Source organism: Scyliorhinus torazame, chromosome 11 (assembly GCF_047496885.1).
Source record: "Scyliorhinus torazame isolate Kashiwa2021f chromosome 11, sScyTor2.1, whole genome shotgun sequence".
Lineage (NCBI taxonomy): Eukaryota > Metazoa > Chordata > Chondrichthyes > Carcharhiniformes > Scyliorhinidae > Scyliorhinus > Scyliorhinus torazame.
In genome coordinates this window covers 218,960,197-218,978,531 of record NC_092717.1, presented here as the reverse complement: position 1 = coordinate 218,978,531, position 18,335 = coordinate 218,960,197, and the positions used below count along the sequence as shown (strand labels likewise).

Here is an 18,335-nt window from a genome sequence, read left to right as displayed (position 1 = left end):
GGGTTGAATTTGTGGAGTAACGTAAAGCTAATGCAAAGGGTCTAAATGTGCTTTGTTGTTCTGTGCTGGGAATATGGTCCATAGGGTACATCAGCTTTCAACCAGGTAAAGGGCCTCGTACTACACGCCATGCCCTCTGATAAGCTTCACGCCAATGACAAGATTAGCGCTATGAGAATGGAAAGCTATAAAGGTGTGGGGAATAGAGCAATTAATACAGCCAATATCACAGCTGAACCTCTCAATGTAAATAAGTGAGCTACATTACCCCTCCCTTTCGACAGGCCCTCGGGATCAGCGATGACCTGCCTCCATTCTAGTTCCATGGTTTCGGAGATGGTTGATAAGCCCAATGCCCGATTCGCTGACTCTGCGATAAGTGGGGCAGCTGGTGCTTGAAGGGTTGGGTGGATGGGTTGTTTAGAGGTTTGTGTGCTTACCTCTGGTGCTTCAACTTTGCTTTTGCACATTCCCAGTGAACGTGTCACACAGAATCCACAGACTGGATTTGACCCAAATGGTCAATTGTTTATGCTCAAGAGTCCCCTCCTCCTTATCTAACTCTATCAGCAAACCCTTCTATTCCTTTCTCCCCTCATTTTCTATCTAAATTTCCCTCAAATATATCTGACGTTATTTTCCTCAGCTACTCCATGTAGTAGAAAGTACCACATTCTAACCACTCTTGTAGGGCATTAAAATGTAAAATTGTGATTTCAAGTAATTAAATACAGGCTTTACAATTTCTCAAAACTATTCCATAGAATCCTGACAGTGCAGAAGGAGGCTATTTGGCCCATCGAGTCTGCACTGACCCTCCGAACGAGCACTCTACCTCGGCCCATTCCCCCGCCCTAACTCCATAACCCTGTAACCTAACCTGCAAATCCCTGGACACTGAGGGGCAATTTATCATGGCCAATCCACCTAACCTGCACATCTTTGGACTGTGGGAGGAAACCCACGTAGACACAGGGAGAACGTGCAGACTCCGCACAGACAGTGACCCAAGCCGGGAACCGAACCTGGGACCCTGACGCTGTGAGGCAGCGGTGCTAACAGAATGTAGAAATATACAGTTCAAATGTAAAAAGCATCTTTTTTACAATTTTATTGGTATGTGATATGAACTTGGTAAATTACAATATACATTTGTACACATTTGTAATGCTTTTGTGCATAGTCAGTAGTATTGGAGCATTCCAGGAACTTTGTCATTCCTTCCCTTGAACATTTTGACATACTATGCACTCCACCGAAAATTTTGGCTGCTCTATACATGTACGGAACAGAAACAAAACCGTGGGATGTCCGGTTCCACTCATTACCACTGAAAATATGGACTGAATGAATGAAGGATGTTTTAAGAGGGCGATTGGTTCCGCAGCAAGACTCTGCCAATGTTACAGGAAAGCACTCCTAAAACATTTACTGCCATTAGCCACTGTGTTAACCACTGATCTGTTGGGAGCAAATCAGAATCACCAATTGCATCGAGTCATATAACATAGCATGAAAGGGTAGGTATGTAAATAAATAACAGGAATAACAATAAAAACTAGATCAAACAAAATCATGCTCTGGAGTAATGGTTCTATGTATGTACAGTTGCCCTATTCTATTAAAAGGATGGTGTCAGTAAGAAAATTGGGTTTGTACGCCAGGATTTTCTGCATAGAAACCTTGAGTGGGCTTTCAAAGATGACAGCCTTGTTGTTATATCGGACGCTTTTAGTTCATAACCTTTTATTGTCTCAAGAATTAAGTTACTGTGAAAAGCCCCTAGTCGCCACATTCTGGCGCCTGTTTGGGTAAGCTGCTATGGGAATTGAACCCGTGCTGCTGGCCTTGTTCTGCATCACAAACCAGCTGTCGAGCCCACTGAGCTAAACCAGCCCTTGATCACCAGAAGTAGGAACTTCCTTGAAAAAAGCATTTTGGGCCACACAGTGGTGTACACATTGACTTTTCTGGGCTCTGGGTTCAAAGCCAGCCCAGTATTGACGATGTGTAAGAGTCTTATGTGAAATGGGTTTGAATGGGATAGGTCCACGGGACAGTGCAGTTCCGAAACTGACATCTCAACTTGCATTATCAGAGCAGATGGGAATGTTTTTGAGACACCTTCACTACGCAACTAATGTGACACATGACCTGGGTGCACTTCATAATGCTCAAATCAAGAGAAAAATGGGGAGGGGAGAATTTCCACCAGGGTCTCCTGATCTCCAGAGGCAGGCCTTCCATTGAAGGTATTGTGGGAGACAGTACAAATCTTCTGAAAGTTACCAGCTGGGCGTCTGAAATTGGGAATGTTCCAGTTAACTAATACTCCCACAATATAAAGACCCCATAACACCAAACATTTCTTTGCTCCGCCATCAGTAATACAAGGGTTAGCAGTTTTCAGCTCTGAGTTGAGACAAAGGGGCTATATTTTCCAAGAGTGTGGGGGAGGCGGGGGGGGGGGGGGGGGGAAGAGGGGGGGGTGGTGTATTGCTCATCCCCCCCGCAGTTGAAAATCAGCCAGCAATGATATGCTGATGGACGGCCTTAACTAAGCATTTGTGAGACCTGTGCCGCCTCAGGGAAATAAATCCCTGCCCTCAAGAGTTGTCAGCCAATCAAAATGCATGGTAGCTGCCATAACGTAGTGGCCACGGCTGGGTCTGCAGGCAGTCCTGAGGAGAAGATGCATAGTGACCGGGCCGATATATTAGTCCTGGGGTTCTTGGCCCAGAGTGATTGGCGACCCGGTGGAGGAAGGGGAGGGGCGTCTAGGGTTTGTATTTTTGGAGGCTGGGAAGGTGTCTCAAAATGGGGTTTAGTAACAAGCGGAGGTGACCCCAATGGGCTTTGGGGAGCTTTCCAAAGGTGGTACCCTCCCTCCTTTTCATCTAGACACTGAAGGAGTGCCTGACCTTCTTCATTCTACCTTCACAGTCCCACATTTACGCCAGCGCCGGGGGTGGGGGGGTGATAAGATTTCCCCCTCGGGAGCCTAATACGTATTCAATCTTTGTTACCTGTTGGAACAGATCACTACACTGGACGGATCAACTCGATTCAATGGGACTAATTTCAGGCTGGTAATCCACTCTCTTCGATGACCATCCAGGCACTGAAGGTGAACGTTACCCTCATGAGGTCAAAGGTAAAATGCTTCTTCGAGCTGAATCAAGAATGGCTTTTGATATACTGCCAAACAAACCAAGTAAATTAGAATTAGATCTGTGCGGAAGACATGAATTAACCTCCAATTATCATAAATAATCTATTAAAATTGTCAGTTAGTGTTAAAGTACATCCTTGTCAGTTGCATTGTCACTAAGAGCTAAATTGAGAGAAGAGTTCCTCGCAGGTAGCAGAAAGGGCTCTCATCCTTCAGACTCATTAAAGGCCAGCGTTGTAGATCATTAGCTAACCCAGTTCTCCATTCTAAATATATCTTTATGGAGAGCATGCTTTTTGGAACTGTCCAAAAGCCTTCTGTTGCTGCCAACTTTGCTAATGTAAGCTGAATGCTTTTATAAGATGGGAACGCCATCTCGCACGAGCTTCATATTTAATGATTCACACAGGCTATTAGGGGGCAATCAGTCTGGTCACAAGGGACTCTTTTCATCTCAGTTTATCCAAACTGCTGATTAAGTAAATGTAAAGAGAGGTAGCTTTATACAGACATGTCAGAAAACACAATGTAAAAAAAAAATGCATCAGTAATAAACATATAAAGTGGTTAATGTTCCTGAACACACAAAAGCACACGCTGCTTTACATACATTACAACTTCTGCTGCACTCTCGGCAGTAGAGATTGTCACAAATGAGGGTTTTCTTAACCCTTGAGTTTTAAAATTAAAAAGCTACGTTTATACATTTCTGTGGCAGGTAAATTGGAGTGTTATCAAAAGTTTTATCTCCCGTTATTTTTTCAGTTTGGTGTTCTCTCTCCCCCCCCCTTTCTCTACATCGTTTCTTTTAATGGAATTGTGTCCCCCTTGGAGCCAGGGATGCAGTTGTCGGAAATTAGATACTTTCCTATTCCAAGTACCAAGTGCCCGCATCGTGCGATCGACCCGAGGTACAGAAGTCATCCTCCGAAATCAACTCTGTCCCGAATTGTCTTCCAGAACTCTAATTTAAATATATATCTGTGGCTCACGTCTGGTTTGGGTGGGGGCACTGGCTACCTATATCAAGGCAAAATTGCATCACGTGCAAAGATGGTAATCGAAGGTAATTTGGGGTTATTTTCTTTGGACTTTTTTTATTCCCACCAATAAATGGGGTGATAATAAGATGAAAATGTGGCTTTAGCCTGAACATCCGTTGAGCATTCTTTGCTGTTCTTTATTGCCTTGGCATTTTACAACCACCATTCTGGTGGGCATTGGCATTGCCAATTACGACTAGGCTAGGGGCTGTACTACCCATGCCTGCCAGTCACAGTGTTAGGCCCGTCCAAAACCATTTCAACCAGAGTTCTGGGGCGTCATTCTCCGACCCCCCGCCGGGTCGGAGAATGGCCGTTGGCCGCCGTGAATCCCGCCCCCGCCGAAGTCTCCGCTCCCGGAGATTGGGCGGGGGCGGGAATCCGGCCGCGCCAGTTGGCGGGACCCCCCGCTGGATTCTCCGGCCCGGATGGGCCGAAGTCCCGCCCAGGAATTGCCTGTCCCGCCGACGTAAATCAAACCTGGTATTTACCGGCGGGACCAGGCGGCTCCGGGGTCCTGGGGGGGGGGGGGGGGCGGGGCGATCTGACCCCGGGGGGGTGCCCCCACAGTGGCCTGGCCCGCGATCGGGGCCCACGATCCGCAGGCGGGCCTGTGCCGTGGGGGCACTCTTTCCCTTCCGCCTCCGCTATGGCCTCCACCATGGCGGAGGCGGAAGAGACTCTCCCCACTGCGCATACACGGGAAACTGACAGCGGCCGCTGACGCTCCCGCGCATGCGCTGGGAAACTGACAGCGGCCGCTGACGCTCCCGTGCATGCGCCGCATTTCCACGCCAGCTGGCGGGGAAACAAACGCCATTTCCGCCAGCTGGCGGGGCAGAAATCCCTCCGGCGTCGGCCTAGCCCCTCAATGTTGGGGCTAGGCCGCCAAAGATGCGGAGCCTTCCGCACCTTTGGGCCGGCGCGATGCCCGTCTGATTGGCGCCAGCTTTGGCGCCAGTCGGCGGACATCCCGCCGTTGGGGGAGAATTTCGCCCCAGATGTTCGGTTCAAACCTAGGGCCCAAAGTCAAAACAATAATATTCGCGGCCATTCGGTGATCAGCTAGTGGAATGCCTACCTACTCTAGTGTGAACGATTAGATGTTAGCTTTTCTCCGAGTAACATAGCTCGCCGCCCCAGCTTTTAGGGCAGCACGGTAGCATTGTGGATAGCACAATTGTTTCACAGCTCCAGGGTCCCAGGTTCGATTCCCGGCTTGGGTCACTGTCTGTGCAGAGTCTGCACATTCTCCCCGTGTGCGCGTGGGTTTCCTCCGGGTGCTCGGTTTCCTCCCACAGTCCAAAGATGTGCGGGTTAGGTGGATTGGCCATGCTAAATTGCTCATAGTGTCCAAAATTGCCCTTAGTGTTGGGTGGTGTTACTGGGTTATGGGGATAGGATGGAGGTGTGGACCTTGGGTAGGGTGCTCTTTCCACGAGCTGGTGCATACTCGATGGGCCGAATGGCCTCCTTCTGCACTGTAAATTCTATGATCTGTTCTCTGAGTAACATAGCTCGCTGTCTCACCTAACAGCCTGGGTAAAGAGTTAAGGACATATATTGCTGATTAAGCTCTGTGACTCACTTTCAATAATTGTGAAACTGAGTTCTTTAACCGCAGATTTGTGGATCCTGGAAATTATTTTTCGAAACCAGCAATTAAATCATTCGCTAAACGATCGTTGGTATGAAAACCAATCATTTTCTAACACTATCCAAGCCTCACTTACTGTCGCCAAGTTTTCAATGTTGAAGAGGCCACAATTTGAGGGCCAACAAGAACTCGAGAACGTATGTGTAGCAATGGATAAGTCAGAGTTATCCACACGAGAGATTAGACAGTGCCCGCTGATAGTGGGATTCGAGAACAATGAGGCATAGATAGGATACCTGAGAGCGGTAACATCTGGGGCCCATTTTCATCTCATTATCACCCCACTTATTGGTGGGAATAGAAAAGTGCAAAATAAAAAATTACCTTTGATTACCATCTTTGTACCGGACACAATTGTACCTTGATGTAGATGGCCAGTGCTCCCACCCAAACCAGATGGGAGTCATACGTACATATTTAAAGTGGAGTTCTGTGAGGCAATTCGGGTATCAGTGTAATTGGGGCTTTCACTGGCAGAATACAGACTATGCCAGAAGGCAGACACAGGCTCTTGGCATCAGCTGAGTCTGAAGGAAGCCCTCATGTAAACAAAGTTTCCACTTTTGAGTATCGTTACTAAGTGGAAATGAAAGTAGATCAACTGAGAGTCTTCAAGAGATCACTGCATAACAGGAAAGGTCATTTTTGAATGTTTTATCATCCCTCTGCACTCACTACTAGCCACTAATGTCCTCTAGGGAAGGAAATCTATTGTCCTTACTGGTCTGGCCTACATGTGACTCCAGATCCACAGCAATGTGGTTGACTCTTAAATGCCCTCAGGGATGGACAATAAATGCTGGCCCAGCCAGCAATACCCACATCCCATGGACGAATAAAAAAAAATGGGCCAGTTACATAAAATGGACACTTGCTTTTAATTTCATCGGGGGCAGATTCAACACTGGAAGAGGGACAGCATGGCACAGTGGTTAGCACTGCTGCCTCACAGCATCAGGGACCCGGGTTCAATTCCGGCCTGTGGTGACTGTGTAGAGTTTGCACGTTCACCCATTGCGTGGGTTTCCTCCAGGTGCTCCGGTTTCCTCCCTCAGTCCAAAGATGTGTGGGTTAGGTTTAGGCCATGCTAAATTTTCCCCTAGTGTCCAGGGATGTACATGTTAAGTGGGAGAGTGTGTCTAGGTAGGGTGCTTTTCGGAGGGTTGGTGCAGATCCGATGGGCCAAAAGGCCTCCTTCTGCACTGTAGTGGTTCTATGATAATTCTGTCCTCTGTTCCTGAGCCTACTGGAACCCTGACCATGTTGCTTGGGTCCAAGATCCCACGTATATGTGTTAATAGTTATGGTAATGAGAAAGTAATGCATATCATGAGGTAACAGTGACGTCAACAGTCATGAGCAAGATGTACTTAGCTTCTGGCCTATCCTGTATATAGTGTTCATAGAGTCATTGAATCATAGAATTTACAGTGCAGAAGGAGGCCATTCTGCCCGTCGAGTCTGCACCGGCCCTTGGAAAGAGCATCCTACCCAAGCCCGCACTATCCCCGTAACCCCACCTAACCTTTTTGGACACTAAGAGCAATTTAGCAGGGCCAATCCACCTAGCCATCATCTCACGAAAAGAAAGAACCTGAATTAACTGAGACAGTCGAGCTTCAAAGATCTGCCAGGAAATAATCAGTCCTGTTTCAGTCTTAACTGAGGCCTAAAATAGAGTACCATATGGGGAGCCTGAATCAAGATGGAGAGGTCAAATCGAGGGGGCCCTCTCCCCAAATGGAGTTTCAGTGGGCCTTCCCGTGCTGTGCTGGTTTTTAGCCCCTGGTTATCCCCGGGGCCAGATGTTGTAGCAGCGGGAATGCGGTGAGGTAGGGTGGATTATTAAAATCTGCCTTCCCAGCACTATCTATATGTGGCAGAGTGGTCATGAGGTCAAAGGTAAACGTCCCCCTGGGGTTGTTGGGGGTTGGCGGGGCGAGAGAAATGCTGTCAACAGTGTGGCACCAGTAGGCCTATTTACTCAATTTTCCTATTGGGCGTCCTCAACCAATTGCAGAGTGTATAATGGAGGAAATCCTAACCCTTTGGGTTGAACAGAAATAACTTGATGTGAAGGAACACAAAATGAGGAATGAAACTCCGGTATGGAGGCACTCAAGTCAAATTTACACAAAGAGTTGTCAGACAGCCCCCTCAATATATCTCTCAAATCGCATGGACTTCTTAATGGACCATTTAGTAAGAGTCTGTCCAATGTCATCTGGGATCCGACTGTCCAACAAGTCTTTGTTAATCACAAATTCAACTGGCATGTACATGCCAAAAACCTGCATCTCTCGCCCCCCTCTGACTCGATAGGTTATCAGTCCAAAACTGGTAGTTGTAATGTAATAACATCTTTGAAATATCTGCCAGGTTTTTATATTACATCTAGGCAAAGGAAAGGATGTTCCCTTTAAAATGGATGATACATCAGAGGAAGCATGTACCTAATTCCAAATCTGCACCCTCGGTGAACTAGGCTCCAGTCATAATTTCGCAAAATTATCTCTAAAACGTAGATTAATACCCTTGTCAACATGATTAAACTACCTGAAGGAATAAACTAATGCAGTCTACATAGACCAAACAGAAAGATACGGCGATAGGGTTAGACATAATAGGTGGGAGGGGGGATATGTAGAACATCCGCACATAGGCCAACTGGGGAAAATGGCTCATATCTTTACTGTGATTTCTCCCTAACGTAAGCAAGATGTAATGAGAGAGGGACAGTTTAATTTACTTTCTGACACTGGAGCCTGCAAAAGACATTTGTTTTAATCTTCACCCCAGAAAGGGCAGGGTCTTTTGCTGCATAAAGTCTTACTTAATTGCTATATGCTGACCAACAAGACAATGGAGCCTACGTGTAACTCCTAAAATTGAATAAACAGCAAACAAGACCGCATTTTCCTTGAGGTGGGCGAGGGTGTTTGGGGAGGGGAGGGGGAAGAGAGAGAGAAAAAGAAACGATTAAAGTCATAAGCCATCCTAGATTCCTCTGCCCAGAAAGTCCGCAACTCTCCCACAAAAAGTGACAACTTTTCACAAGACAGCGCAAGATTGCAAATTCTGCCAACCTCTTTTTTTTTTGTCAGAAGACACGTATTTTAAATAGGATGGCGGAGCTGGTTAACTCCCAAGCACAAATACCTTAAAGCACATACTGAGATAGCCACAATAATTGAACGTCCTTGTACGTAGAGTAAGCAAAGGAGCTTAGCCCCTCTTAGCCCCTCCAGCCTGGTCCACCATATTCAATGGATCATGGCTGAGCTGTGAACTAACTCCAAATACATTAGAGGCATCCAAAGGTGGTCAGTGGTGCTTTATCAAAGGGAAGAGGGCAATACTATGTCTCCACATGTTGCCCCACTTTCCGTTAATGGGGCACATCATAAACAAGAGAATGTTTCTTCCACGCACGCGAGATACTGAATTACAACAGAATGATTAATTGTTCACAGTCGACATGTGTTGTCACATGGAGTGTAAGTTCCAAAGCAAAAATGGCTCAATCCTTCCTCCATCCTGTCAGAATGTTTCCTGTGTAGGTTTTTTTTCTTCCAGCATTATAAGAGTTTTGTTTCCAGTGGATGCGAGACCATGTTTGGATGCACTGGCCGCAGTCCATCATTCTCTATGTACACAGGCTCGGCAAGGACACAATGTGATAGTCTGGTCTTCAGTTTGCTGCAAAGCAGAATTCCAGTCGGATGTGTAACTGAGCCTGGGAGTCGCGCTCCGGCAGAAATTCCGTGCTGTCGCAGGTGCAGCTATCATTCTCTCTTGATGTTACAACTTCCCGCCTGGTAGGATATGTGGAATTTGGCACCGATCCCATTCACACTGGAATGGCTTTTAATTATTAATCAAAGAAAACATCCATCTTGTTTATTCTTTGGCTGCCCTCGTACACTGTTCAGAAATTCAGCAAACACAATCACCGCACCCCCCCAAAAAAAAAATAACCAGGAAATAAAACGCTGTTGGCTTATCTGTAGTTTCCTCAACTGTGTGGTCTCGACAAAAAAACGCATGAATGTTTAAAATGCACATTCCTTCAAGGCCGTGTTTTTAATGGTTCTGACTGGCGGGCTGACTTGCTTCTTAATCGCCACCAGATGAGTTAGTTGCGAGTTGCTCATTTTCAGTCACGCAAAAGAAAAAAAAATCTCTCCGCCAGACTTCCAATCTTCAGGAGGTGGCTCACAAGCAGAGAGAAAAGTGAAAGCTTTGAAATGGTCACAACTTCCATTAGCGTTCTGAGTTCCCAACGAACGGCAGGCAGCACGCCCAGCTTGGCGAGTAGGATCGTGGCCTCCGAAGCGATCACCTTTCAAGGCAGAGTTCTGCAGGTCATGGTAATCAATGGCCCAAAGCCTATAGACACAAAGGCTCCACTGTAAAATATCCACTATTCTCAGGGGTCCCTGTGGTTATATTCACCAAGGCTGCTCCGAGATTACTTTATTGCCCATTGCTCTGCAGCAAGTAATCTCACAATGTTCTGGGCTTAATGACCCATGTTGCATTGGGATTTAAACGGTACAAGTCCAGAATGTGTGTGTTGAGGTCCAGACAGCGCTCTCCTGCAAAGAAGAAAACACGCAATGTAAATAATGACAGGTAAATAGCCACAGAGAATTAATGTAGCTGAAATAGTACCATAAATTCTAATCCACTGCTTGCACCCACAAAGGCAGCTTCCTCTCTGGTTAGCCAGGTAAATATTCTCACTTGCATTTAAGCCCTTCTGCTGAAAATAAACCTTGAAGGCCTGTAAGTGTTGACTTTCTTTTTGTCGCACACCGGAGACTCTCTGGTTCCTCACACAGGTGACCCATTCTCATTCAACAGTAAACCAAGGCCGTCTTCTCCCTCTCAGCTGGATGTAAAAGGGCCATGGCTCTGTTTTGAAGACGACAAATGGCATTTCCCTGATATCTTGCTGCACCTGTAGAATCCCTACGGTGCAGAAGAAGGTCCTTCAGCCCCATCGGGTCTCACCGACCCTCCTAAAGGGCACCCTACCTAGGCCCAGTCCCTTGTCCTCTCCCTGTAACCCTGTGCATTAACCATGGCCAATTCACCTAACCTGCACATCTTTGGACTGTGGTAGGAAACCGGAGCACCCAGAGGAAACCCACGTAGACACCAGGAGAATGTGCAAACTCCATACAGTCACCCAAGGCCGGAATTGAACCCGGGTCCCTAGTGCTGCGAGGCAGCAGTGCTAACCACTCTGTGGCTGTGATGCCTTTAATATCAATAACACAAAGGATAAACTATTGTGTCATAAGCACATTGCTTTGTGGAGCCTTGCTGCGCACAAATTGGCTGCCACATTCCCCTATATTGTAACAGTGACTATATTTTGAAAGTGTTTCATAGGCTGCAAAGCCCTTTTGTCCTGCAGTTGTGAAAGGCGCTATATAAATGCAAGTCCTTTCTTTTTCTTTGTCTTTACCTGTGGCTTTTGACAATGAATGTCAGGAGCTGTTATTTGGCAGAGGGTGCAGGCCATTACAGGGCTGATTACCACACAAATATGGGAGTCACTGAAAAGTGCATTGTTTGGGACTATGTAGGTGATTATCCAGCCACAGTGAGCCTGGCGCGAATCCCTCTATTTCGGGAGATTGCAGATGAGCCCCGAAATGGGAACTGCAGCAGGCTCAAATCAACTTCCCATTCTCCTGGCCCCCTCCAGCTGGCATAAGAACATAGAACATAAGAGTGCAGAAGGAGGCCATTCGGCCCATCAAGTCTGCACCGAACCACTTAAGCCCTCACTTCCACCCTTTCCCCGTAACCCAATACTCCTCCTAACCTTCTTTGGACACTGAGGGCAATTGAGCATGGCCAATCCACCTAACCTGCATGTCTTTGGACTGTGGGAGGAAACCGGAGCACCCGGAGGAAACCCACGCACACACGGGGAAAACGTGCAGACTCAGCACAGACAGTGCTCCAAGCCGGGAATCGAACCTGAGACCCTGGCCCTGTGAAGCCACAGTGCTAGCCACTGTGCTACCATGCTGCCCTTGGGTCCCCGATCCACCCCACCATGCTTCCCGCTGGAGACCACACTTAAGACAGTTTTTGGGCAAAATGTACGTACAGTTAGTCAAACGAAGGACAAAACAAACCTTCCTGTAAAATAAAGCAAATTAGCGCGGGCAAGAAAACTGTAATGTATATAAGTAACAACTGTTTATAAATGAAAAAAGCCAATAAAAAGATTTTCCAAAAAAAAAGACAGTTTTGGGGAGAATTCCGCCCTACTTGCGACTTTTCACAGTAACTTCATTGAAGTTTACTTGTGACAATAACTGATTATTATTATTTCTTTTGCTGCCTAGCCTGGGAACAATGGCTGGAATGCTCCATCCATTCACGCCCGGCGGGATTCCCCCGTCCCGCTGCAATGGAGCTTTGGCTGAGTGCCAAATTCTCCGTTCTCGCTGGCAGCGATGGCGGGCCCAACTCGGATCGGAGAATCCCGGCCAAGAAAGCTTACGTTTGCACCAACCACCGCAGCACACTTAGGGCCCATTGGTTTGTGAGGCAGAGAACTGCAGCATTTAAATACTGAACCAAAAGGGGTGTTACTATTGGTGCTTGACAAAACAGAAGTTAATTTTCCAAGAGCATGGGGCAGGAAACCATTTGTTGTTTTGATGTGTAGCTCAGGGCTTAACAGCAGAAATGACATTGCTACCAATCGAATCAAGAAATCAAACATCGATTCTTCAACAATTTGCCCTCCTCCCATCCTTCTCACACAACAGAGACTGTAAAACAAAATCACCCACCTATGTTTCCACCAATTTCAAACAAGCGATGGCTCTGTCCTTTAAGGGGAACTGCAGAACTCGTACTGTGAAGATTTAATAAAAAGCAAAGGTTGATTTAGAATTTGTTGCGAGGCGCGAACTAGTGGATAGCCAACTAACTGTTCATTCTAACCGCTGTGCGTTTGAAACATCCACCTGACGTAAGGTTTGCTGCAGAGATCACGTCATGGAAACATGAAACCATTACCTTCCTAACTTACATTAGCACAGTGGGCTAAACAGCTGGCTTGTAATGCAGAACAAGGCCAGCAGCACGGTTCAATTCTCGTACCAGCTTAACCGAACAGGCGCCGGAATGTGGCGACTAGGGGCTTTTCACAGTAACTTCATTGAAGCCTACTTGTGACAATAAACGATTATTATTATTATTATTATTATTATTAATAAAAGATTCTTGTAATGTTAAAGATGGGAAGGAAGAACATGAGAATATATTCTGGAATATTAAGGGATGCACTTCATGTCTCAAACTACTAGCCGGAGTGAATACAATATAGACATGTGAACTTGGTTAGAGCACATTTGGAGCACTGTTGAACATTTGTAGTTTCCGTAATATAAAATAGATATAGAGGCACTGTAGAAGGTACCAAAACAATCTCCTAGGAACAGTACCATGATTGAGATATACAAGATTATGAGGTGCATGGACAGGGTGGATAGGGAACAACTGTTCCCCTTAGTTGAAGGGCCGATTACGAGTGGACACACGTTCAAGGTGAAGGGCAGGAGGTTTGGAGGGAGGGGAAATTTGAGGAAAAAGCTTTTTATATCATATCATAGAATTTACAGTGCAGAAGGAGACTATTCAGCCCATCGAGTCTGCACCGGCTCTTGGAAAGAGCACCCTACTCAAGGTCAACACCTCCACCCTATCCCCATTACCCAGTAACCCCACCCAACACTTAAGGGCAATTTTGGACACTATGAGTAATTTAGCATGGCCAATCCACCTAACCTGCACATCTTTGGACTGTGGGAGGAAACCGGAGCACCCGGAGGAAACCCACGCACACACGGGGAGAACGTGCAGACTCCGCACAGACAGTGAACCAAGCCGGGAATCGAACATGGGACCCTGAAGCTGTGAAGCAATTGTGCTAACCACCATGCTACCGTGCTGCCCTTTTTTACCTAAAGGGTAGTGACGGTCTGGAACGCAGACTGGGAGGTGGTAGATGGGGATGCCTCACATCCTTTAAAAAGTACCTTGATGAGCACTTGGCACGTCTTAGCATTCGAGGCTATGGGCCATGTGTTGGAAAATGGGATGAGGATTGGCAGATCAGGTGCCTTTCATGTGATGGGCTGAAGGTCACTGTCCGTGTGGAGTTTGCACGTTCTCCCCATGTCTGCGTGGGTCTCACCCCCACAACGCAAAGATGCGCAGAGTAGGTGGATTGGCCACGCTAAATTGCCCCTTAATTGGAAAAAAAGGATTGGGTACTCCAAAATCTTTTTTAAGGAGAAAAAAACCCAACCGCTTCTATTAACATGCAATAGAATATTCTAAGGATTTTAAAATCAAGGCATTGCTTAAAGCCGGTGAACCCATTTATGGCAGGTCTTTCATGGATAGGAGCTGGTGCGGGTTAGGCCATGGGCAGCAGAGCAATTCGAGAAAGAGCACAGCACAGGCACGCTGCGCTGAATAACCTCCTTCAGTGCTGCAATTTTTAAATGAGAAGTTCTCCTGTGACCCTGCTCAGAATGCATTACTCAACCAGCATTGCTAAAGAGATCAGGGTTTCAGACTGGAAGTCAAAATGAATTCATTTGCAATGGAGCACTCTGCCGTGGCCATTATCCTCCTACCCAGATGTTTCCTACAAAATCTATCATCTGGTCCAAATTTCACTTCCAGGATGCTATTTGCAACACTCAGCATTTCCCTCCTGAAGCAAAAAATGTACAGATGAGCTACAACTACAGGCAAAGACATTTTAGTCATCATTCATGCCATTAAGTCATTACAGCGCAGAAGGAGGCCTTTCGGCCCATACCTCTTCATTCACCTGAGGAAGGAGCAGTGCTCCGAAAGCTAGTGTTTGAAACAAACCTGTTGGGCTTTAACCTGGTGTTGTAAGACTTCTTACTGTGCTCACCCCAGTCCAACGCCAGCATCTCCACATCATTCCTTGTGCAAGAAAGGATCAGACAGCCACTGCTGCCTTACGCGGCCTTCCTTTAATGTTATAATTTTGAATTCCTTAACCCCCATTTTCTTTCGATCTGGGATATTTTCCATTCCTCTCCTTTAGTTCTCCTATCCCAAAGACCCTCAGTTTTGCTGAGGCACTATGAGCTCCCGTAATAGGCCGGCATGGTAGCACAGTGGTCAGCACTGTTGCTTCACAGCGCCAGGGTCCCGGGTTCAATTCCCAACTTGGGTTACTGTCTGTGCGGAGTCTGCACGTTCTCCCCGTGTCTGCGTGGGTTTCCTCCGGGTGCTCCGGTTTCCTCCCACAAGTCCCAAAAGACGTTGTAGCCACCTAAAATGGCCGATTCCCTATTAATTTGGCACAAAACCCGATTTAAAATGGCTAACCGAAAAGGGTGATGGGAAAAGCAGCCAACAAGGCACAAACGGACAGCTGCAGACAGAATAGCGTATTCGGCTCTGGGGAAGTCGACCCAGATCGATACCTACGACTATTAGCAGCACATCAACCCAGACAGCTGCAGTTTAATGGGCTATCCCCGGGAACAATTGCAACATATTAGCAATTGAATGCCGGGCCAGACCCGTCGGCGCCTGCAGTGGCCGAAACAAAGACAGGTGAACGACCACCCCCCGATCGAGGAATCGCCCCACTATTGGAGCATATCGAACCCAGTGATTGGGAACAAGTCCAATCACTTGGGACTCGGGATCAAGGGCCGCCCCGAGAGGTGGGAAGCCCCTTGACCCTATAAAGTAAGGGGCCAAGTTCAGATCTCTCTCTCTTTCCCTTCTTCACCTGCTCGCAACCTTCGCAAGAACATCGACCAGAAACTGTAAGTTTGACTCCAGCGATCGCTACCCGATAGAGATTCCTAGCCATCGACCCGTATCAGCCTTTTGAATCCCGCAGGCCAGATCCAATTCGATAAGCTATTCGTTTCCCTGACCTGGTGGGCCATCTCCTAAAGTTAAGTATTGGCCAGTAGTGGTAGGTTTTGATATAGATAGTAGGATTATTGTGTAAGTATTGATTGCTGTACATAATAAATGACCGTTGATTTCAATCTTACTAAGCGGTGTGCTGACTTATTAATCATAACTCGAGCTTGAACCACGTGGCGGTATCAGAAAGATACCTGGCGACTCGTGAGCAAAGGTGACATAATCAGAGCTAATAAACGAAGGCTAAAAAGAGCAACATAATTGGCGACTCTGGTGGGACCCGACATAGAAGTGGAAAACCACTCCGGGAGAACCCCAGAAATTTGAATAGAATCCAATTGGAAGCAAAAACAAAAACAAAAAACCCACAAGTGTTCAAGCGGTTCTGGTTAATAATTCACAATCCGGAAGTGTGTGTATGCATGCGTAACTAACGGGGTTATAAGGTAAAACTGATAGATTTTGTTGCGTCAAAACTGTCGGAAGTCTGTATTTTCGGAAATTAGCGCAAGCCGTACCCGCATCTACGACACCACCTTAGCCCCCTGTTCCAAATTTGAACGTAGCGAGCAGATAAGAGAGATGTCAATGCAGGCAATGCAATGCCTCATGAACCCCTAAGAATTTGCGGTCGCACCGATCAGCAGCATTAAAGTGGGACAGTGTCCCATTTGGGAAGTGGAAATTCGGAAATTTCTGCAGGGCAAAGGATGGCCCGTGTGGAGCGGTTTCTGTAATAATGATGACTCAGGTCCCGGAAGTATAGGGCATACTTGGTGGGAGAACATGAGTGAAATTCATAAGAAAAGCTTAGCAAAAGCACGCAAGCCGATGGCAATCGTGTCCTGTATGGCACAATTGCGAGGCACAGAGCAGGTCGTCAGGACGCTCCAAAAAGAAATAGAAGGCATACATCGTATGAGTAAAATCGATGTATGCGAGATGGAAAAAGAGAACCTGGAACTGAAAAGGCAGTTAGAAGCCAAGGACGAAGATGTGGCTGACGCCAAACGGGGTCACCAGTCTTGTCTGGCGCATTTAAGCAGTTTTCAATCCCAGTATGAGAAGGCTCATCAGGACACGCAGCGTGCAGACCTGGTTAAGAAAGAGACAGAGAAGCAGGTGAAGACGCTACAGAAGCAATGTAGTGATCTCAAGGCAGCCTTGAGAGTGCTCCACCCTGCAACCACGGAACAAAGGCAGAGTACCTTAGACCATGCGAAGGGCCGAAAGCAAATTGCAGACCTGCAATCAATGCTTTCTGTCCAAAAGGGATTCCAAGACACCTTTGGGGAAAGTTTAGAACAGAAAGACGGCCCTGATTGGGAAGAATTGCAGGAGACAGCGCAGAGATATGTTCAGGGAACATGTGCGCAGGGAAAGCCCCAAAGGAGAAAAGCACCCCCACACCCCACACAGCAGGTAGTACAGGCTCCCATGAACCCTGTAACAACCCACCGCACCGCCACAGCAGACGAGGCGGAAGTCTTATATTACACCCCCCTCACAGTGACCCAATTACGGGACGCGTGTGCTAAAATCACACCGTTCCTCCCCGCTTCAGACCCACACCATTTCTTTGCCACCGTCAAACACCAGGCGACCTTGTGCGGCCTGGATGAGAAAGAGCAGGTAAAGCTCACGGTCCTCAGCTTAGACCCATCGGTAGCAGCAGCCCTTCCCGACCCACAGAATGTAGGAGGAGGCACCCTTGCAGAAATGCATACCGCGATCCTGGATGCGATCGGGTATAACCGGGGCAACCCCGTAGATGGCCTAAATAAGTGCAGACAGAAAAAGTCTGAACACCCCACAGCGTTTGCAGGACGCTTGTGGATTCACTTTGAAGCCGTTTTCGGAAACGTAGACAGTGCCCATTTGTCCGCAGACAATATGGCCAAATGGACCCGCACCCTTATCTCCCATGCCACGGAAGCAGGACAGAATGCCTGTAGTAATTATGACCCCTCGGAGGAGGCTCATAATGAGAAGTGGGTGGTCAAAAGATTGTCCCGTGTTTGGGAACAGTCGGCTCACAATAAACCCGCAGCTAGAACCCCCGAGGAAAAACAAGCCGCCGCAGACGTGCAGGCAGTAAGAACCACTCTTCACAACCCTGCCTGGGTAAACGAGGGAAAGAGCAGCCCCCCCCAGCAAAAGCGCAAGAATGCTACAATTGCGGACAGTTGGGACATTTTGCCAAAGAATGCAATGGCCCTAAAAAGCCACAGAGAGCCCAACTGACAGGCACTATCAATAAGAAAAAGGCAGAACCCATACATAGCGTTAGCGCCCAGTCCGATCAGACAGACTTGACAGGAACGGACTGACGGTGTACAGGCTCCCCCAGTTGGGTCTGCGATACCCTTTGGGATAGGTCAGGACGACCCGTAGTCACAGCGAAAGTTAGGGGACAGCCGATCGAGCTTCTCTGGGACACAGGAGGGTCCCGCACCACCTTAAATTCCTCCACCCTTGGTAAGGACACGTG

General features: G+C 47.3%; 1 protein-coding gene across 6 annotated transcripts in view; it reads right to left on the bottom strand.

Moving 5' to 3' along the window:
- Positions 1-1,096: 1,096 nt before the first annotated feature.
- arhgap28 (Rho GTPase activating protein 28) overlaps positions 1,097-18,335 on the bottom strand; it is a 265,341-nt gene continuing 248,102 nt past the window's right edge. For all 6 annotated transcript variants that reach the window (XM_072468329.1, XM_072468330.1, XM_072468331.1 and 3 more), the window contains 2 exons: positions 12,697-12,761; positions 1,097-10,470 (listed from right to left, as the gene is read on the bottom strand). In XM_072468329.1, the coding sequence (XP_072324430.1) occupies positions 10,379-10,470; positions 12,697-12,761 (157 nt within the window). In that variant the 3' untranslated portion in view covers positions 1,097-10,378. The remainder of the gene's footprint in view (positions 10,471-12,696; positions 12,762-18,335) is intronic.